General features: G+C 43.4%; 1 protein-coding gene across 21 annotated transcripts in view; it reads left to right on the top strand.

Annotated features, from left to right (window-relative positions):
- PNPLA6 (patatin like domain 6, lysophospholipase) overlaps positions 1–22,402 on the top strand; it is a 142,445-nt gene that overhangs the window by 56,359 nt on the left and 63,684 nt on the right. For all 21 annotated transcript variants that reach the window (XR_015732800.1, XR_015732799.1, XR_004594812.3 and 18 more), the window contains 4 exons: positions 6,040–6,117; positions 15,761–15,966; positions 16,873–17,004; positions 17,197–17,320. Coding sequence is in view for 18 of the 21 variants with exons in the window: in XM_087888516.1 (XP_087744642.1) it covers positions 6,040–6,117; positions 15,761–15,966; positions 16,873–17,004; positions 17,197–17,320 (540 nt within the window). In the remaining 3 variants the exon portion in view is untranslated. The remainder of the gene's footprint in view (positions 1–6,039; positions 6,118–15,760; positions 15,967–16,872; positions 17,005–17,196; positions 17,321–22,402) is intronic.

Below are 22,402 nucleotides of genomic sequence, written 5' to 3'. Positions count from 1 at the left end.
TACTGCAGGTTCGAATCTCGCCAGGCTCAAGGTTGACTCAGCCTTCCATCCTTTCTAAGGTAGGTTAAATGAGGACCCAGATTGTGGGGGCAATAAGCTGACTTTGTATAAATATACAAAAGTATGAAGGCTATTGCTTAACGCATTGTAAGCCGCCCTGAGTCTCCGGAGAAGGGCGGCATATAAATCAAATTAAAAAAAAAAAATCTAAGTCTCAATCCTCTAGATCTACATCTGCTGCAGGTGAGAAGGATGCCCAAAGTGGGCAAAGGGCTTTGGAGAAGCAGTTTTCAAAGGCTCAACAGCGAGCAGAGGCAGCTGGAGCTCTACCAATCTCAATATCCAGCAACGTGGCTACTACCTCCAAAAAATTTTCCCTTTGGCACTTCAGCAGGACCAGCTAAATTGGTCTCCTAATGCGGATATAGCGTTGCAAAGCCTTAATGCTGCACCACTTGGGGGGGATTTTGTCTCCCTTCCCTGTGTGAACAATTCTGGAGGGTATATTGTTCATAGGCCTTCAGCTCCATCAGCCACCTTTATGCCTACAGCAGCAGGGCTGTGCCCTGACCAAGGCTTGAATCCTGGTTTGTCTCAGGAGTTATCTACTCTGATTGCACAAACTATTTCACAAGGCATTGATTTTACCCTTCAACAAAGGAGCATTACAGCTCCATTGTCATTAAGATCTTCTCATTTAACAACGCCTCTTCCACAGTTACATTCTGAAGTTAGCCTTGTTCAGGAACCTCCTTCCCCACTTCCTTCCCTGCATAGCAAGGTTTCGTTGGGGGGTGAGGACGAAGTGATGGACTATGAATTGTCAGAGGAGGAAGAAGCCTCCCAGGACAAACCAACTTATTCAGAGCTATTGAGACCTAACTTGTTCCAGCCCTTGCTGATAAAAGCAAAAAATACAGCAAATATGGGAGTCACAGGTGATGTAGCGGGGGATCCTTCAGAGCCTCGGTACTCTCAAATCTGTTTATTTACAGAACCAGTGACAAAGCAGGAGGTGATTCCATCCCCTAATTTTTTTCTGGATGTAATTCACAGGCAGTGGAACCAACCAGGGGCCATTCCAGCTCCTAGTGGAATGGATAGAAGGATGTACACTGGAGAACAGGAATTGGAGGATCTTTTGAGGGTTCCATCAGTTGATACTCCCTTGGCCAACTTCGCTTCGGCAGCACTTATTCCTTCTGACGCGGCTGAAGGCCTTAAGGCCAAGGACAGGAAAGCAGAACTTTCAGCTCATAAGACCCATCAAGCAGCAGCCTGGGCTATTAGATCAACCATAGCTGCATCCTTTTTTACTAGAACATCACTAATTTGGCTGCATCAACTGCAGGCTAGAGTAGCCCCTGAGGATACCAGACTTCATCAGGATATCTGTAAATTGATCGCCGCAGCAGACGCGACTTTAAACATGGCCAAATTTGCTTCAAGGGCACTGGCATCCAATGTCACCTCTCTAAGACTTTTATGGCTTCACCAATGGCAAGCCGATATGAAGTCAAAGTGTTGTCTGCCTTCTGCTCCATTCAAAGGCAGTAATCTTTTTGGGGAAGTCCTTGACCCTATCCTGGTGGAAAGTAAAGATAAAAGGAAATTTCTCCCCTATGTTTACAGAAGGGTGGAAAGGAGATATACCCCTTTCTATAGAAGGCAGTCCTTTTGGAGTCAGGATGCGAGGTTTGCTTTCCCACCCTACCAAAGACTCTATTCCCAGGGCATGGATATTTCACAGGATAGATCTGCCTTTCAGGACAGGGCTAGACTGCCTCAATCAAGATGACCCTTTCGAGGGGCCAGCATCCAGCCTTATCACCATAGCAAGTGATCCTTTTTTGGGGATTCCCATTGCCAGCTGTTTAAGCAGTTTTGCCAGCCAGTGGCAAGAGACCGCTACAGATGCTTGGCCATTACAAACAGGCTTGGGCTCACTTTAGAATTTTGTTCCAATTCCCCTCACATATTCATTCAATGTCCGGTTCCCAGGGACTTCACCAAGAGGTCCCTCATGTAGGCCGAGATCCAGCACTTGCTAGGCATCAATGTAATAGAGCCAGTGCCTTTAGGCCAAAGGGGTCTTTGATTTTATTCCATCCTTTTTTTCTAGTTTGCAAAAGATCGGGGGGGGGGGGCAGAGAGCCATTTTAAATTTCAAGGAGCTCAATCTGCACATTACTTATAAAAGATTCAAAATGCAATCCCTACATAACATCTTAGGTTGCATTAGAAGGGGAGATCTTTTAACATCTATAGATCTCAAGGAGGCATATCTCCATGTTCCCATTAGATTGTCACACAGGAGATATCTCAGATTCTCATATGCAGGGCTCCTTTGGCAACATAGGGCTCTGCCTTTTGGCCTTTCCTTGGCCCCAAGAACATTTACCAAGTTACTGGACATTGTAGCAGCTCATCTGAGGGTGACGCCCATGAGGCGGCAATGTTATTTAGATGACATTTTAATCCAGTTGTCCATGCAATAGGCTCAACGAGACCTGCAGTTTACGATCTGAGCTCTCCAGGATCACGGATTCTCTGTGAACTGGGAGACAAGCCAACTGACACCAGTTACCAGGATCACGCACTTAGGGGCAGTCTTAAATACTTAGACATCTCAGGTTTTCCTTTCTCAGGAGCGCAACACCAGCATAAAGTGATGCAGGTCAAAACCTTAAAATCAATTCTGTTGATCCTTCTTTCCCACCTATTGGGAAAGATGATCTCCTGCCTGTCTCTCATCCCTTGGGCCCGATTCCATTCTCGACCCCTGCAATAGCTTCTGTTGCCCTTACAGCGGTCAGAGCGCAACAATTCGAATGCCAAGATCAGGGTGCCCGGCCGGGTGCTCCAGTCTCTGGCCTGGTGGACGTCAGGGGCCATAGAAAAAGGCTGCCTCTTCAAGGAACCTACTCACCTGGTGTTGACCTCGGACGCCAGTCTGTTTGGCTGAGATGCCACCTCCTCTCACAAGTGACCCGTGGCCAGTGGTCTCAAGCGGAGCTGCTCAACGATATCAACTGGCTGGAGCTGAGAGCAGCGCACTTGGCCACCGCCATTTCCAAACCGCATTGGTTCTATTACTGACAGAGAATATTACAGCCAAGGCTCATGTGAACCGACAGGGCAGTCCCCGTTCCAGGGCTTTAATGTGAGAGCCGACAGGATTATGTCTGTGAGTGGAAAAGCACCTGTTCTCACTGCGAGCGGAGCACATCTCCAGTGTATCCAACGCTCAAGCAGACTGGCTGAGCAGAATACCATTGATCAGTCCAAATGGCGGCTTCATCCAGACATTTTCCTCCAAATTACAGAGCGGTTCAGAACTCCGACGGTGGATTTCTTTGCAACCCCATTGAACACTCAACTTCCGAGATTTTTCTCCCGGGTTTGGACACCAACGCCCTCTGCTGTCCATGGCCCCAGGCCTGTTGTATGCCTTTCCTCCAACTCCCCTCATACTGAGGGTAGTCAGGAAACTCTTGGAGGAGGAAGTGGAGGTCATTTTGGTGGTGCCTCACTGGCTGGTTTGCAGACCTAGTGGTGCTGTCAATCTCTCACCTGTGAACATTCCACCTCATAGGATCTCCCTCCGCCAAGGGTCAGTGCAACACCCGGATCCTCAGTGGCTTCAATTGGCCATTTGGCACTTGAAAAGGAGCTCCTGCGAAGAGACCACTTTTCTGGAAAAGTGATTTCGATGATTTTGCCGTCTCGACGGGCATCAACAAACCGGATTTATGATGCCACGTGGGCTTCCTTTGTCGCAGGTGGGATACATCATAGGGTGCGTAGTTTTTTGTGGGGAGTCTCCAGTTTGTTCCCACCTGCCTTTTATTGTTACCCAACATGGATCTTTCTGTGGTTTTACAGGGCGATCATGGACCCACCATTTGAGCCATTGGGATCCACCAGCATCAGACTTTTGACCTTCAAAGTTGCCTTTTTCATGGCAATCACACCAGCGCGCAGAATATCGGAGCTGGTGGCCCTGTCGGCCCAACAGGATTTATGCATGTTTCATCCAGATTGGGTTGTGCTACGATTGGATCCGACATTTGTCCCCAGAATTAGCACCTGGTTCCACAGGGTGCAAAAGATCATCTTGCCGGATTTTTTGTCCACTCCCCAGGCATCCGTGGGAACAGTGCTGGCATACTTTGGACGTCTGCAGGGCTCTCCGTATGTACATTAAATGTATGGCTGGGCTCCGGCGGATGGAGTCTCTGTTTGTTTGTTTTCAGCTCAGGGCTATGGCCAAGAAAGTCTTGCCATCTATGATTGGCCGCTTGGCCACTGGCTGCAAGCTTGCATCGCATTGGCCTATGAACATCAGGCCAGGTCCACGCCGGGCCGCATCATGGTACACTTGACTAGGAGCGCAGCCACTATGGCAGCCTGAGCTACGCAAGCCTCAATTTGGAGATCTGCAGAGCAGCGACCTGGGCTACCCCTTCGCCTTTTGTCAAGAATTATAAATGGGATATGTTTGCATCAGCGGAGGAGGAGTTTGGGAGACGGGTGTTGCAACGGGTTCTTCCGGCTGAGAAACCCTGGACCAATCTGTTTCCCACCCATCAAGGGTTTAGCTTGGGTATATCCTATGCTTGGACTCACCAAGCAGCGCACAGGAGAAGAGACATTGGACTTACCTGAATATTCTTTCTATGAGCACTGCAGGTGAGTCCAATCCCACCCTGGTTCTGCTATGGTCCGTGGTCCAGGAGTGGTCATTTTCATCGAGTTGGCTACGCTCTCTCCAGTACCATCTCTTCATTAAAAAAACTGAGGCTCGGCTGCCAGGAAGAGACGTGGCCAAAGGTTTTCCAACTCAGCCTCTGGCCAATCAGACACTTTGAATACCCATGCTTGCACTCACCTGCAGTGCACATAGAAAGAACGTTCAGGTAAGTCCAACATCTCTTCTCCCCGGACACTCAGGTTCTCAAAAGCCTCCATCACGAATCGCATGACATGTTTTTTGAGTCAATCTGCCAGTTCCTCAGCCAGCTCTTCCTGGTCTGACAAGGCTTCCAGCTCATGTTTCCAGCCTGGTTGCCGACTGTCTCGAGTGAGGGTGATTCCGTTGGTTTTCCTGTCCCAGCTGTCTTTCTTCCCCACCCCAATCAACCACTTGGGCTTCTTGGAGCCTTCCAAGACAGCCTTGAAGTCTTCAAGGGGGCAGATGGAGCTGGTTTCCAGCTGGGTGGTGGTAGAGCATTCTCCCTCTCCTTGCTTGCCCCTTCGCTCGGACATGGTTTGTAGGATCCCCTCGGTAGAGCGAATTTGCTTCTCCGGGTTGACCACTTTTGCAGATCCTGCTTTATGTAAGGGTCTGCCTCTTGTCTTCATTCAAGAAAGTAAAGACTCTTGGAACTTCAGCATTTCAAAAGGAACTTTTTATTGAAAGAGAGTGATTGCAGGACAAAGGAAAGCAGGACCTAAAGTCTCCCTCAGGCAATACAGTTAGGATAAAGTAGTTAGAAACCCCTCTTCTCAGTCCGAGATTGAATGAGCCAATCCACAGATGCGAAGATGTTAGAACGGCCGGCCTGAGAAAGAGAAAAGAAGTTATTCCCAGGCTCGTCTTGCAGGAAGCTTCAGGGCTGAGACAAAACACATGGCCCTCCACCCTTATTACATTCACCCAAAGGTAAATCAAGCTTAGGGCACATAGGTGCCAGGATAAAGGCTATAAAGTAGGGGGACAGGATGTATGGGAAATAGGAAGAGAGCAATAAAATAATAATCCAGGCCCCCTCCCCCCCCACAGAAATGGCAGTTTCATGATAGGGATCTGACACTTTCTTCAGTGTCGGAACCTTTTTTTTTAAACCAAGGGGCTGTGAAAACAGCTCTGCCTTGGAACTTTTAGAGAACGATAATATTTAAAACTATAGAGAAGAGACTTAGTTTCCTGACTTTGCTCTTGACTCTGCTCCACAGGGTGTAATTGAGGAGTAAAGGATTCAGCTCCTATTCCAAACAGGAAAGATACCTAATAACACTCTGCCATTCTCTCCACAGGATTCATCCTTACTAAATAATCGGGTGCTTTTGCACCATGCCAAGGCAGGAACTGTAATTGCCCGTCAAGGAGATCAAGTAAGTATTTTTTTTCTTTTTTTTTCTTTTTTTTTCTTTTTTTCTTTTTTGTTTCTTTTATTATTGAAAAGTTTTAAAAAGTTTTACAGACATTTCCCCTTCCCCCTCCCTCCTCCCCTTCAAACCCTCCCCTTCCCCCCCTCCCCCCCTCACTTCCCAGAGCAAAATACAGGGTATAACATTTGACAATCATAAGCTAACATAAGCTAATTATCTATAGCCTCCTATCCCTCTCTTGAACTTTTAACTCCCCTTTTACTAAACTAAATTTAAGTACTTTATAAAATCTCTCTAATCATTCATAAGCTATTTGAAATTTTTTAGTCCGATATTTGCCTTGAATATAATCAATCCATCTTTACATTCTAACATATATTTCTCATTTGAGTGGTCCTTTAGATATGCTGAAATTTTCACCATTTCTGCTAAATTTACTACTTTTAATGTCCATTCTTGAATAGTAGGTAAATCTTCCTTCTTCCAGTACTGCACCACCAAGAGTCTTGCTGCAGTTATTAAGTTCAAAATCAAATTATTCTCCCAGTAGGCTGCGGAGTGGGTCAGGAGTGGGAACGATCCAGCTGGTCTGCCAATCACTGAGTCGAGTAATTTCGGCCACGCCCTCTCTCGACTCACTCGTCTCCAGTTTCTTCGACTCAGTGGATCTGACCAGTCAAATTTCTGGGTCGTTCTCACTCCTAACTCATTTGACAGATAAGGGATTTCTTCTTAAGCAATTACGTTGTGTGTGCTGGACACTCCAGTTTAAGGCTGGAAACGCCGCCGCCGTGTACCGCCACCGCCGCACCGCCACCACCACCGGTCACCTTGCCGACGCCCAAGCAGCGCTCTACAGCTGATCGGTGCTAGCGTGTGGCCGCTCCTCGCATTCAGCGGGCGATTTGAAGCCGAAGATATTACTTTGCCGAGCAGGATCGCAGCATCCTTCTCGCTCGCCGCTCGCGCCTCTCAGCTGAGAGGCGCGAAACTACGATCGGCGGCACTTCCTCATTTCCTGCTGTCACCGTTCGGGTGGAGATCGTATCCCAGATAACATCCCCTGGGGTCTAATTTGCTGGCGTAGCCCGCCCTCAGTGTCGCTGCTCTACTTAGTGACCATTCCAGGCGGGAAGTTATAGCGGCGGCCATTTTGGGAGTCCCAAAGCTCAGCGGCCATTTCTTTGCCCTGACAACGGCTTGCTCAAGGCGGGAAAAATTAGCGGCGGCCATTTTGTGAGCTGGGAGGGCTTAATTCCCTGCGCAGTTATCACAACTTCCCTTTGGGAAATACTTCTTAATTTGCCAAGACTGCTCCTGATTGCGACTAACATACATAATGGCCACTCAGGACCATGATGGCAAGACTCACCATAGCCACAAGGCCACCTCCAAGTCTGCCTCAAGCAAGAGGTCGCACCAGGCCCCCCATAGTGACCTGAAAGACCTCCAACGCAAACAAAAATCACTAGAACAGCATTACCAATTAGTGGAGCAAGATAGGGCTGAACATGCGGTTTCTTCTCCAAGGCTTCAATCTGAGGATATAGACCAGGAGAATGAAGGAGACTTAGACTTATCGGGGGCCCTTTCTCCGGAAAGATCACAACATCATTCCGCTAAATCTTCACCTTCCAAAGGTCAGTCTAAAGGGGATCCTTTTGACTGCTCAGTGGTGCCCCGCAAGCCTCCAGCTTCTCCTCCAGCGTGCATTTCTGATTCGTTGGCACTAGAAAGCCTTCCGGCTTTGGTGCAGCATCTGATTGCCAATGCCATTTCTCATGGGATTGCAGCGGGTATTAAACAACACCGTTCTAATTCCGTTGTTTCAGAGAGCCTACACTACAGGAGAACCCGCATTTCTCCATCAGCGAGCCTCACTGGGTCTCCTGACCACTCGCCCACAAGGTCAAAGGACAGTGCTGACCTGGGTTTGGAGGATGAGCCGCAGAGAGATACGGAGCTATCTGACGATGGTGCTCCGCCAGATGTCCCTGCCTTCACGGGACTTTTCCCACAAAGCCTGTTCAAATCTCTTCTGCGTAAAGCCAAGATAACATCGGGCTTAGTAGACCAAACGTCTACTCCTACTTCTTCATCTGCTGGACAGGGCATATTCACTGAACCGGTGGCCGAGCAATACTTTGTCCCAGCACCAAAATTATTCACCGACGTGGTTCAGAAACAACTGTCAAGCCCAGCGTCTTTACCGACACCGAGTGGCACGGATCGTTGCAATTACAACATGGATCCGGCGCTCACTAACTTTCTGCAGGTACCTTCGATAGATGGCCCTGTGGCCGCCCTTGCATCTCCATCCCCTTATGTATCTGGCGATGCCTCTGAAGGCCTTAAGCCTGAGGACAAAAAATTTGATTTGTCCTTCAAGAAGGCGCACCAAGCTTCCGCTTGGGCAATACAGGCCGCTTCAGCGGCCTCATTCTTTTCCCGGTCATCTCTATTGTGGCTCCAGCAACTCCAAGATTGTTTGCCTTCTCACGAGGTCTGGGTTCATCAGGACCTCAATAAAATAATTGCAGCCACACAGTTTGTATCTGATGCCACGCTCAATGCGTCTAAATACGCTTCTAGAGCACTGGCGGCTTCAATTACCTCGCGACGACTGTTATGGTTGCGCCAGTGGCCGGCTGATCTCAAGGCCAAGTGGCGACTAGCCACGAGTCCATACACCGGGCCTAAGTTATTTGGGGAGGTTCTCGAACCCTTGCTGGTTGAGGACAAAGATAGAAAAAAGGTGCTACCATCTGTAACTAGACGAGCAGACCGGAGGGCTACCCCTTACTATCGCAAACAGTCTTACAGACCTTTTTCTCAGGAAGGTTCAGGGCAAAGACAATTCTCTCGGGACTCCTTTCGCCAACAGGAAAGGGGTTCCTTTCGAGACAAACCCAAGTCCTTTGGACCCCCTTAAACAGTCATTTCGTGGAACTGGCGGCCGCCAGTTCTGACGCCAAAAATGACTCAGTTCTCAGTGCTCCCATCGGGGGCAGGCTGGGTCTATTTGCAGACAAATGGACCCAGATCACCACCGATCAATGGGTCCTTCATACCATTCAATTCGGCCTGCCATTGGAATTTCTCTCCAGTCCCCCGACTCGTTTCATACCATGCCCTGTCTCCACCTCCCATCAGAAGCGCAGCCTCATGGAGCTCGCCATTCGGCATCTGTTGGATATAAAAGCAGTGGAGGAGGTGCCCATCAACCAATGGAGACAGGGATATTACTCAATCCTATTCATGGTTCCAAAACGCTCTGGGGGCTGGAGAGCAATACTAAATTTAAAATCTCTAAATTCTCATCTAGTTTACAGGAGGTTCAAGATGAACACTCTGAAGTCAATTCTACAAGGGATCAGGCCAGGGGATTTCTTAGCATCCATAGACCTCTCCAAGGCCTACCTCCATATCCCAATATTGCCGGCCCACCGACGATTCCTGAGATTCAGCTACGTGGGGCGACATTACCAATATCGCGCCCTACCATTTGGCCTAGCTTCGGCCCCGCGAAGCTTCACCAAAGTGTTAGCAGCCCTGATTGCTCATTTACGGTCGGTTCCAGTATGGCTCCAAGCCTACCTGGACGACATTTTGATCCAGGCCCCCTCCTTCTCAAAGGCTCAGGCAGACCTACAATTGACCATTCAGTTCCTGCAGGAACACGGCTTCTTGGTGAACTTCCCCAAGAGCCAATTACTGCCTCAAACTTGCCTAATCCATCTGGGGGCAGTGATCGACACAGGAAAGGGACTAATGTTCCTGTCTCCAGAAAGGAAACACAATTTACGACTGATCATCCGTCAACTACTTCTAGAGCCGACGATGTCCATATTGGCACTATCTCAACTGTTAGGGAAGCTGGCGTCGTGCATAAATATCGTGCCTTGGGCTCGTCTGCACGCACGCAGCCTTCAATGGCTGCTTCTACCACACCAACAGACCAGGAATGCCCTTCCAAGACCAGGATCAGGGTTCCCCCGACCGTCAGACGATCACTCCGCTGGTGGCTATCCCCAGCACTGGACCAGGGTTGCGTGTTCACGGACATTCATCCGACAGTCATCACCACGGATGCCAGTCTGCAGGGTTGGGGAGCACACCTGGGACGACAAGTAGCCCAGGGCCTATGGTCGTCCCAAGAGTCACAACTCAGCATCAACCTGCTGGAGCTCCGTGCAATTCGCCTAGCTCTGCAATCCTTCCAAGGGATCATTCAACAACAACACATATTAATACTGACGGACAATGTGGCGGCGAAAGCACATGTAAACCGTCAGGGAGGAACAAGGTCCCGAAAATTACTGCAGGAAGCTCTTCAGATAGGGCGGTGGGCGGAGACCCACCTGCTCTCTCTGAGGGCAGACCACATAGCCGGCAAAGACAATCTTCAAGCGGACTTTCTGAGCCGGACCAAGATAGACGGATCAGAATGGCGCCTTCACCCCGAACTCTTTCTAGAAATCTGCCATCGATTCGGGATGCCTCTGGTGGACCTATTCGCGACCAAGGCAAATGCTCAACTTTCCCGTTTCTTTTCTCGCTACCCATTAAGCCATTAAGATATATATCTCGCGGACAGCGACTTCACGGCGTTCGGAAACTCTGTGTCTTTCCAACCTACATCGTTGGGATTTAAGGTGTCTTCGGCCACTATTGGCCGATGGATTAGGGCTTGTATTGCAAAGACATACGAGGCACAGGCTGTCCAACCACCAGGACACATTACTGCACACTCTACGTGCAGTGCTGCTACCACCGCAGCATGGGCCACGCAAGCCTCTCTCAACGAAATTTGCCGAGCAGCCACATGGACCACTCCTGTTCCTTTTATTAAACATTACCGTTTGGACATTTTCACGTCCGCGGAGGCTTCATTCGGCAGGAGGGTTCTCCAACAGGTACATCTTGTCTCGAGGTCATCTACTTCGCAGGCTTCCCGCCCATAAGACCGACGAGCTTGGGTACATCCCACTCCTGACCCACTCCGCAGCCTACTGGGAGAAGTGGCATTGGACTTACCGTGAACGCCCTTTCTCCGGGGGCTGCGGAGTGGGTCAGCCCCACCCGCCTGCGATTTCCACTACTTGTTATTAACTGCTTGGCTGAGACTGTTTTGTAGATCTGTCTTCGTCGAACAAACTGGAGACGAGAGAGTCGAGAGAGGGCGTGGCCGAAATTACTCGACTCAGTGATTGGCAGACCAGCTGGATCCTTCCCACTCCTGACCCACTCTGCAGCCCCCGGAGAAAGGGCGTTCACGGTAAGTCCAACGCCACGTCTCTATAGCCGTACAATCTGTGATTATACCTAACAAAAACAACTGTGGAGTAAACCTTATCCTTTTTTTTAGAATATTTTGAATAATCCACCATATTTTTATCCAAAATGCTTTAACTTTTTTACAGGTCCACCAAACATGAAAATAGGTAGCATCAAAACAATCACATCTCCAACATTTAGGTTGTAAATTTGGGTACACACAAGCTAACTTTTTAGGATCCAAACGCCGTCTATAAAACATTTTATAAAAATTTTCTCTCAAGTTTTGAGCTTGTGTAAATTTTACATTTCTTACCCAGATCCTTTCCCATGTTTCCATCATTATTGGTTCCTCAAAATTTTGTGCCCATTTTATCATACAATCTTTAACTAACTCTGTCTCCGAATCTATTTCTATCAAAATATTGTACAACCTTTTTATATGCATTCTACTCTGATCCCTAATTTGTTTTTTCAAATTTTCTTCACTTTGTATAATACCAATTTTCTGATCTTTTTTCCATCTATTCTGCAGCTGTACATACTGAAACCAGGTGTGAATTACCCTTTCCTCTCTTAGTACATTCAGAGGCTTTAACTGTAGTACATTTCTTTCTGTAAACAGAAGTTCTTTATAAGTAATTACATCCTGTCTTTGTTCTATACTTAAATTTTCTATCGTATGTCTGGGTACTGCCCACATGGGTATCTTGCCATTCAAGTTATATTGGTATTTTTTCCAAACACGCAGGAGGGCATTCCTTAATATATGACTTTTAAAAGTCCTATCCACCTTCTTCTCATAAACTAAGTAGGCATGCCAACCATATAACAAATCATACCCTTCAATGTTCAGTATTCTTTCATCTGTTAAATTAATCCAATCACTAATTGCTGACAAAACAGCCGCTTCATAGTACAATTTTAGATTGGGCAATTTCAAACCTCCTCTTTCACGTATATCCTGCATTATTTTTAATTTAACTCTCGGTCTCTTCCCTGCCCAAACAAAGTTGTTAATGCCCCTCTGCCATTCCTCCAAATTTGCATCCTTTTTAAGTATTGGTATCATTTGAAAAAGAAATAGAAACTTGGACAGAACATTCATTTTAACTACTGCTATTCTTCCCAACAAAGACAGTTGTAATTTTTTCCATTTATCCATCTCTGTCTGTATTTTATGCCATAACAATTCATAATTATGCTTGTATAATTTCCCATTTGACATTGTAATAACAATTCCTAAGTACTTAACCTTTTTCACTATCTCGCATCCTGTTACTCTTTCTATTTCTTCTTTTTGATTTGTATTCATATTTTTAGCTATCATCTTTGTTTTCCCTATATTTATTTTAAACCCTGACACTTGACCATATTGCCTAATTATCTCCATCAAACCTGTAACTGAATTTACTGGTTGGGTTAAAGTTACAACCAAATCATCTGCAAATGCTCATAATCTATAATCATGTTGCCTGATCTTGATACCCTGTATATTATCCGAGTCCCATTTTTGTTCAGCAATACTTCCAAAGTTAGAATAAACAGTAGAGGAGACAAGGGACATCCCTGTCTTGTTCCTTTCTCAATTTGAAACATTTCTGTGAGACTACCATTAACTATTATTTGTGCTGTCTGTTTCTGATATATTGCCTTAATAGACTGTATGAAATGCTCTCCCAACTGCATCTTTTGTGCTACTTTCACTAAAAACTGCCAATTCAATCGATCAAACGCTTTCTCTGCATCCAAAAACATAAGCACTGCAGGGACTTGGTTGTTCTTCCCCAAATACTCCAGTATATTAACTATTTGTCTTACATTGCTTTTCATATGTCTCCCTTGTATAAATCCAGTTTGATCTTTATGAATCACTTGTTGCATAACTGACATTAGTCTATTTGCCAAAATTTTTGCAACGATCTTATAATCTATATTAAGCAATGATATAGGTCTGTAATTTTTGGGTTGACTATGATCTTGATCTTCTTTCGGGATCAGGGAAATAAAAGCTGTTCTCCAGGATGGTGGCACTTCTCCTCCCTGTTGTATTTTAACAAATAACTCCTTAAGAGGTTCTACCATTTCTAATTGAAAATTTTTATAATACACTGCTGTCAAACCATCTGTACCAGGAGCCTTTTCACTTTTTAACTGTTTAATTGCCAAAAGAATTTCCTCAGTGGTTATTAATACATTCAATCTTTCCCTTTGTTCATCAGTAATTGCAAGAATATTTTCCTTCTGCAAATATCTCTCTATATCATTACCTTGTATATTATCACCAGCATATAACCTCGTATAAAAATCTAAAAATGCTTTCTTAATCATATTCTGTTGATATACCTCTTTACCTTTATACTCTATTTTTTCTATTGTACGAGATTTTTGTTTTTTCCTTAACATATATGCTAACTACCTGCCTGGTTTATTTGCGTTACAAAAAGTATTATGTTTAGCATATTGCAAGTTCGTTGCAACTTGATCTGACATCAACATATTAAACTGTCCTCGCAATATTGTAATGGCTTCTTTTATATTCTTGTCATCTGGTTTATCCACTAACGCCTGTTCTTTCTTTTTTATTTCCTCTTCCAATTCCCTCCGTTTTTTCCCCTGTATACATCTGTAGGAATTATTCAAATTTATTAAAACTCCTCTCATATATGCTTTACTTGCATCCCACACCATTTCCACAGGTGTACCCTCATGCATATTTAAAACAAAAAATTCTTTCATTAACTTTTTACATTCTATCACATTTGCCTCATATCGAAACAAGTTTTCATTCAGTCTCCAGGATCTCCTGGACCACTCCCCAGACTCTAGTTCCATCCACACCGGATTATGGTCTGTTAAAGTTCTTGGACATATCTTCGTCTTCTTTACCCTGGAAAGAAAATCATTTGTAATTAGTATAAAATCAATTCTAGAAAAAGATTGGTGCCTATCAGAAAAAAAAGTAAAATCCTGTTCTTTAAAATTTCGTTCACGCCATATATCTCTCAACTCCATATCATCCATCATGTCAAAAAAAGATTTAGGAAATTTAGCCCGTGTTTGAACATTTGGCAAAAGAGTCTTTTTGTCTTTTTTAGTGTCCAATACACTATTCCAATCACCCATCATTATGCATGATTTGTAATCCATTTGTATTAATTTTTTATGCAAAAGTTTATAAAATTTCTCTTGTTGCTGATTAGGTGCATATACTCCCACTAAAAATATTTTCTTCCCTTCTATTAATAGTTCAATCATTATATATCTTCCTTGTGGATCTGCTTCAATTAATGTAGCCATTAAATCTGTTCTTAGGTATATAACTATACCATTTTTCTTCTCAGGAGCTGATGCCACAAAGTGTTTACCCAATCTAACATTTATTAGGTATTTCTGACCACTTGCTCTAATATGTGTTTCTTGCAAGCAGATTACATCATTTTTAAACTGTTTCAAATAGTGAAATATTTTCTTTCTCTTTTCTGGTGAGTTTAGGCCATTAACATTCCAGGTCAAAAATTTATTTGCCATCCTTGGCCCCTGAAAGCTTATGGAGCACCGACTGGAAGTCCTCCTGGAATTTCCTCTTCGGTCTAGCTCCTCCCACAGCTTCCATATTTGTAGTTGCAATTTCTTGGGTTATTATCTGGCTTTGTTGCTTCTTTAGTTCTTGTTCTTTGCGTTTGGTTGCTGCTCGAGTTTGTCTTTGATCCTTGGGGTCTTCCGTTTTTTCAAATAAATCCAGAAGTTGAACATCCTCTGAGAGTTGCAATAATTCTTGTTGAGATCAAGTAAGTATTGTAGATGACATACAAGATCATAACTAGCTTAGTCAGAAAAAAACAAATGATAATTGTAGCACTTCTCCTCTCCTTGAAGATCAGAAAAGGATGAAAGGAGCAATTCCTTAAACAAAAATAGCTTTTTCCTGTAATTAGGATCTAATGTTGGATGGACTTGTGTTCTAGAAGGAAACATTTCTAGAAGCATTTCATGTGGATTGAATTTCAGTGTGTATTCTTCTGGGTTGGTTCTTCACACTTCAAATTGTTGAAGGTTTCCTTCCACAATGTAGAACCCTATGCTGTAGTTCTTAATAAGAATCTGGTCACTTTGATTGTGGATTATAAAAGGAGAGGAATAATTTGTCAAGAAAGGAAGAAGGAAAAAGAAAGTGGAGTGCACATTGACTGCAAAACTCCTCTAATTTCCAGCTTTTTAGCAACCCCATCAATTTAGATTTTAAGAGACAAACAGTTTTTTTAAAAAAACTTTTTCTAATCTTTCTAATTTTCTAATATTTCTAATCCTGCTCAATGGTGACCCAATTTCCTTGGAATGGGCTGTTTATTCTGGTCTTTTTTGACAGGATGTCAGCTTGCACTTTGTACTGTGGGGCTGTCTGCATGTTTACCAGCGGATGATTGACAAGGCTGAAGATGTGTGCCTCTTCTTGGTGCAACCTGGAGAGATGGTGGGCCAGCTAGCAGTGCTTACTGGAGAGCCACTGATTTTCACCATCAAAGCGAATCGTGATTGTACTTTCCTTAAGATCTCCAAGTCTGACTTTTACGAGTGGGTACCATGTGCATAAATGTGCCTCGTTTCTGCCTGGCTCTCCTGCCATCATGTTCTTCTCAATCACTAGCTGTGTTCACATGCAGCAACTGCTCCTGTTCTTTTAGCCTGAGCCATTTGCTGTTCTCTGCTGGGAGGTTGGTTGGGCTGTCTCACAGGTAAAATGGAGAAAAAACAGTGGTTCTGTCTGTGGGTTTATGCTGTCAATATGGTTTTGCTCAGGAAGGGCTTTCATGGCTCTGGTGTAGTTTTCCTCTTTTTCCCTTCTCCAGTAGAAGGAGCTACCTAAAAATAATGGTTATCTTTCTTTAATGACTGAATTGTTTGAGGGACTGTCTTTTCTCAGATGTTTCTACCCATCCAGCCTATTCTGGCAGGATGGGCATGCTCTGGGAACGCCAGCTAGTGGAGCCAGGAGGTGTGCCTTTTCTCCCCTAGCACCTGCCTTGTGGAACACCCTTCCTTCAGAGATCAGGATGGCCATGGCCCTGCTTGCCCTTCATAAGGCCCTAAGACCTGGTTATATGGCCGGGTCTGAGCCCCAAGTGTTTGAAAGGTCCCGTCTCCTAGTTGTTTTAACATCTATGAATTGTAATATTTTCCTCAGCTGATGTATGTATTTTAACTTTTATATTATACTGGAAATTTATTTTTTAATTGGTTTTATGATTATTCACTGTTCAGAGACACTTGTTGAATAAAAAATGAATAAATCAGTAAAAGTTAATTTAGCTTTACCCTGAGATTCACCATGCTTATTGCTGTAACTCTTAACTAGCAGCATCTTCCCTGAATCCAAATTGGATCTATTTCTTTCTTGATTCTGGCAAAACTGAGAAATGGACTAGAACTTCTATATATTGCAAAGGTTGTAGTCTTCCAGTAACTTCTGACTCTCCTTAGGATTATGAGGGAACAGCCAAGTGTGGTGCTGAGCGTGGCTCATACTGTGGCAGCCCGCATGTCTCCTTTTGTGCGTCAAATGGATTTTGCTATTGATTGGATGGCAGTAGAGGCTGGGCGAGCACTTTACAGGTAAGACAAATGAGTTGTTTCCTTGGCTCCCTGGCCTCCATTTGATGCCTTTCCTTTGCTAAATAGTCCCCCATTCAGTTAGATGCACACTGTGCCATGATATTTGCACAGAAATAACTTGCTTCAAGGCAAACTTTACTGGTTATTAGAGAAGGGGACCAATTTAATCCATGATTCTTCCTTTTCCTCCAGGCAAGGTGACAAGTCTGACTGCACCTACATTGTGCTGAATGGGCGCTTACGTTCTGTCATCCAGAAGGCCAATGGCAAGAAGGAACTGGTTGGGGAATATGGGCGTGGGGACCTCATTGGAGTGGTAAGTTCTAATTAAAGAAAACCCCTACATGCCACTGCAGGGACAGCTACACCAAAGGGGTAAATCCTCTACTATCCTTTTGAACCCAAATATGAGTTACACCCTTTGTATTTTAAGAAGATTCATAGACATCGCATCAGATTCTTTTTTTTTATTTTTTTTATTTATATATATATACTTTATCCAGTTTTATATATATACAAGACAAAGATTTCATTTCTATTTACATCGGATCTGCAGTGTTTATACATATATACATAAAATGTTCCTGGTATCACTTTATCAGTCTATTACTACTTTTTTTATCATACCTTATATTCCCTCTTTAATTCTGTTGTTCAACCATTCGTACCACCTTTCCCACACAGTATAATAATCTGAATTCTCATCGTTATTTATTTCATACGTTACTTTACTCATCTCTGCGCCCTCCAGGATTTTTCTAATTATAAATTCTTCTGGTGGCAGGGTTTTCTCTTTCCAGAGTTGTGCGTATGCCAGTCTAGCAGCTGTGGTTATGTGTATTATCAGATGGATCTTTTTCTTTCCATACCCCTTTTTTACTATTCCCAGGAGAAATATTTCCGGTGTCAATTCTATGTCTTCTCCAATTATTTCTTGTATCCAACTCCAAATTTTATTCCAGTATCTTTTCACTTCGGGGCATGTCCACCACATATGAAAGAAGGTGCCCTGACCGTGGCCGCATTTCCAACAGTTGGGGTGCATATTGGGGAACATTTTAGCTAATCTGGCAGGTGCTAGGTACCACCTGTGAAGCATTTTGTAATGATTCTCCTTATAGGTTGCGGCTCTAGTTAATTTATAATTTTTGTTCCATGCCTCTTCCCATTCATTGAAATTTAGACTATGTCCTATGTTTTTCTCCCATACTCTTAATTGGTTTTTAGCTGTCTCTTCAAATCTATCCTCCTCTAACAAATAGTTATATAATTTGGCCAAAACTTTTTTCTCCGGTCCCATCAAAGTTTTGTCTAGTCCACTATATCCTAATTCCAAGCCATAATATTCCTTGTCTTTCTGATATCTTGATTTTACTTGTAGGTAAATCCACCAATCTAAATTTATACCTTGGTCTCTCAAAATGTCAATTGATTTAAGGTTTCCTCCCCCATCTAATATATCTTTATATCTGCACATTTTCTCCATTCCCCACCTGTTTGGATAGATCAAAGCTTCCATCGTGGAGAGCCATTTGGGAACTTTTGTGTAGTAACGCTGTCTGATTCCGGTCCATGTTTGGATTAGGGATTCCCTGATTTTATGCCTATGGAAATAGGTTTTCTTTTTTTTGTCTGTATCCCACAAATATGCATGCCACCCCTTCTCGAGGTCGTGGCCTTCTAGAGTTAGAATTCTCCTATTTTCCAGAGTGGCCCACTCCCTTATCCATACTAGCTTGGCTGCCTTATAATATGATTCCCAGTCTGGGAGTCCAAAACCTCCCATATTCCTTTATCCCTGTAGGATTTTAAGTGAAATCCTCGATTTCTTCCCGTCCCATAAAAATTCCCTAATATTTTTATTTAATTCTAAAAAGAATTTTTTATCTAGAGTCACAGGTATATTTTGGTATAGGAATAGAATTTTGGGAAGAACGTTCATCTTGATCGCAGCTATCTTACCTACAAATGATAATTTAATTTTCTTCCATCTGTCCAAATCTTGTTTCACTTTTCTAATTAGGGGAGCATAGTTGTCTTCCTTTAGGGATGAGCACCTTTTAGTAATCCAAATTCCAGATATTTTATTTTTTTGACTACCTGTAATCCCAACGATTCTTCTAGCCCTTTTTCCTGGACTTCAGTTAAATTCTTAGTATTTTAGTTTTAATTTTGTTCAATTTAAGTCCTGCCACCTCGCCATACTTACCCAATTCCTCTAATGCTTTTGGTCCAGATTCTAAAGGATCTTCTAATATTAGGATCACATCATCCACGAATGCTTGCGTTTTGTAGATTTCTTTCTTGATCTTAAGACCTTTAATTTCTTCATTTTCTCTAATTTTCCGTAATAAGATTTCTAGGGCCAAGATAAATAATAACGGTGAAAGGGGGCAGCCTTGCCTTACCCCCTTCCTAATCTGGAACTCTCTTGTCCTGTCACCATTCACAAGAATGCTTGCCCTTTGGTTATCATAGATAGTTTCTATCGTTTTTACAAAATTTGCTCCGAATCCCATTAATCTAATTTGGTTAATCATAAACTTCCAATTCAGATTATCGAACGCCTTTTGGGCGTCGAAAAAAATTATGGCCATCTGCTTTCCGGGATGCTCTTCATAAAGAGCCTGCTCTCCAGGGTGTTTAATACAACTCTCAAATTATCTTTAATTTGCCTCCCCGGAAGGAATCCATTTTGATCTTTATGTATCCAAACGTTTAGTATTTTTTTGAGTCTCTCACCCATTATACTCATAAATAATTTATAGTCGGTATTAAGTAGGGATATTGGCCTGTAGTTTTGAATTTTTTTTAGGTCAGCACCTTCTTTTGGTAGAACTGTAACATGCGTTTCCCTCCATGAGTCTGGGATTTTTGCGTTCATCAGGGCCTCATTAAAAATTTCCACTAATTTTGGTTGTATTTTTTCTTCCAATTTTTTATGTATTTCCCCTGGGAATCCATCCGGTCCTGGTGTTTTGTTGTTTTTTATTTTGGAGAGGGCTGTTTTAAGTTCTTCCAGTGTTATTTTTCCGTTAAGCATTTCCCTCTCTTCCTCCATTATTTGTGGGAGCTCAGCAATTTCCAAATATCGCTCTTATTTTCCCTCTGGGGCCTCCTCTTCTTTATATAAGGCTTCGTAATATTCCCTTACTCTTTCTAATTTCTCTTCTTCTTTGTTTAGAAGATTACCCTTAACATCTTCTAACACATGAATTTGCCCTTTTTCATTTTCTTTTTTCAGTTTGTAGGCCAACCACCTTCCCGACTTATTAACGTTTTCAAAATAATATTGTTTTATTCTTTTTATGTTTAGGGCTAGTTCCTCTTGGTCAAAAATGTTCATTTTGTGTCTCCACATTATCCAATTTTGTTTTGTTGCTTCATCTCCAGGGTTAATCTGAAGCTTCCTTTCTGCTTCTCCTAGGTGATTGAGAATATCTTCCAAAGATTTCCTTTTTTCTTTATTTTTAAATGCGTTGTAGGATATCACTACCCCTCTTAAATAGGCTTTCATAGCATCCCAGACTACTTCTCGAGGTGTTCCCTGGTTCTCATTTTCTTCAAAGAAGAACTTTACTTCTTCTTTCAATTTTTCTATGCATTCTTTGTCGTTCAGTAATTTCACATTAAACCTCCATCTCTGATGTTTCTTTCTCTTTTCACTCTTCCAAATTATTTCAAGGGGGTTGTGGTCTGCCCAAATATTTGGGCTAATATCTGCTGACCTGATATCTAATCCCACCTTCCTGGTAACCCATGCCATGTCTATTCTAGACCATGACTTTTGCGGGTGGGAATAGAATGTGTACTGTCTTACATCTGGATGCAGGTTCGCCAAATGTCAATTAAATTTAATTCATCCGCTAAATCAAAGAATGCTCTTGGTAAATTTGTTCTTTTGTTTTTATTTAGTTTATTACTTTTATAGTCTTTGACCGGATCTACAATGCCATTGAAGTCACCTATAATACAAATCTCGCTATGTGCCAATTTTCCTAATTGTTCATGGAGTTTTTGGAAGAATTCTCCTTGTTTTTTATTTGGGGCATAAATATTCGCCATTAGCATTTTGGAATTGCCTCTAGTGACCTCAATCATGAGAACTCTGCCCTTTGTATCGTTATACTTTAATTCAGCTTCTATTCCCTTTTTTACATAAATTACAACTCCCCTCTTTTTTTTCTCTGCTAATGAGGTGAATATTTTACCGAATTTAGTATACGGCAAGCGGCCTCATCCTTTTTTATATGGACCTCCTGTAAGCAGATTATATCTGTGTTTTATTTCGTCAGCTTTGTAAATGTTAGCTTCCTCTTTTTATAGTCATTCAATCCGTTAACATTTATTGATATTAATTTTAAGTTATTCATTCCTGATTTCCTTGTCTAGTTCCTAGTTCCTGTATGTTCTTACGGCTCTTACTGGTCTTGCTTTTTTCCCTTTGACTTCTTCTTCTGTCTTCTTTTCCTCCGCGATTTCTTCTTTACTGTTTCGTTTTTGTGAGGTTTCTTCTTCTAAATTAATTGCCTCGATTTCCTCTTTACTACTCTGTTCTTCTTCCGTCCCTCTTAGCTGGTCGAGGAAATCCTGAGCCGAACTCAAACTGTCTATTTTTATTCTCCTCCCCTGCCAGGTGATTAGCATCCCTTCTGGCAAGAGCCATCTAAATAGTATATTCCTTTTGTTCAATTGCATGGCTAGGAATCTGTAGTCCTTTCTTACCTCCCTCACTCTTCTTGGCACCTGCTTTAATATAATCACCTCTTTTCCTCTGTACGTAATTTGCCCCTCTCTTGCTATGTTATACAAGATGTCTTTTACTTTCTTCCTTGCTGTTCTGTCCCCGTCCCCGCACACACACAAACAGCCAGCCGGGGGTTAAAGAAGTACTTGGCACACACAAGGTTCGTTATCAGGAACTTGGCAGCAATACGATAACCGTCTGCCAAGTGCTTTACTACAAGAAGAGGGAGTGTTCCTCCACCAGATAACACCAACGAATACACACAGTTTTCAAAACAGTCCAGCTCAAACATGAAACCTTCAGCAGATTAGGCGTTGTACAAAGTGAATAGCCAGAAGTTAGCTTTGTCCGTCACAGAGTCTAAATGGCCACCACACTCTCTTATATAGGGTGTGGTCCAGTGACTCAGCTTAATCCCTGGCACGCCTCCTCATCTGCTGCAAACGTTTATCTCGCCTTCGTTGGCGTGGATCCAGGAACGACTTATCACCCTCATCGCTGTCATCGGAGACACCTGGCTCCTGGTCAATCTCCTCTCCCTCGGCAGACACCTGAGGCATTGCCAGAGAGGAGGGGCCTGGAGAGGGAGGCCTGGCCGGCTCCTCTCCTTCATGTTCGGAGCCTTCTTCCTCCGATAAGATGGGCTTGGGG

Source organism: Pantherophis guttatus, chromosome 2, assembly GCF_059756535.1.
Source record: "Pantherophis guttatus breed Tessera chromosome 2, ASM5975653v1, whole genome shotgun sequence".
Taxonomy (NCBI): domain Eukaryota; kingdom Metazoa; phylum Chordata; class Lepidosauria; order Squamata; family Colubridae; genus Pantherophis; species Pantherophis guttatus.
The sequence above is the reverse complement of the archived record's forward strand: the minus strand, read 5'-3'. Positions and strand labels throughout refer to the sequence as shown.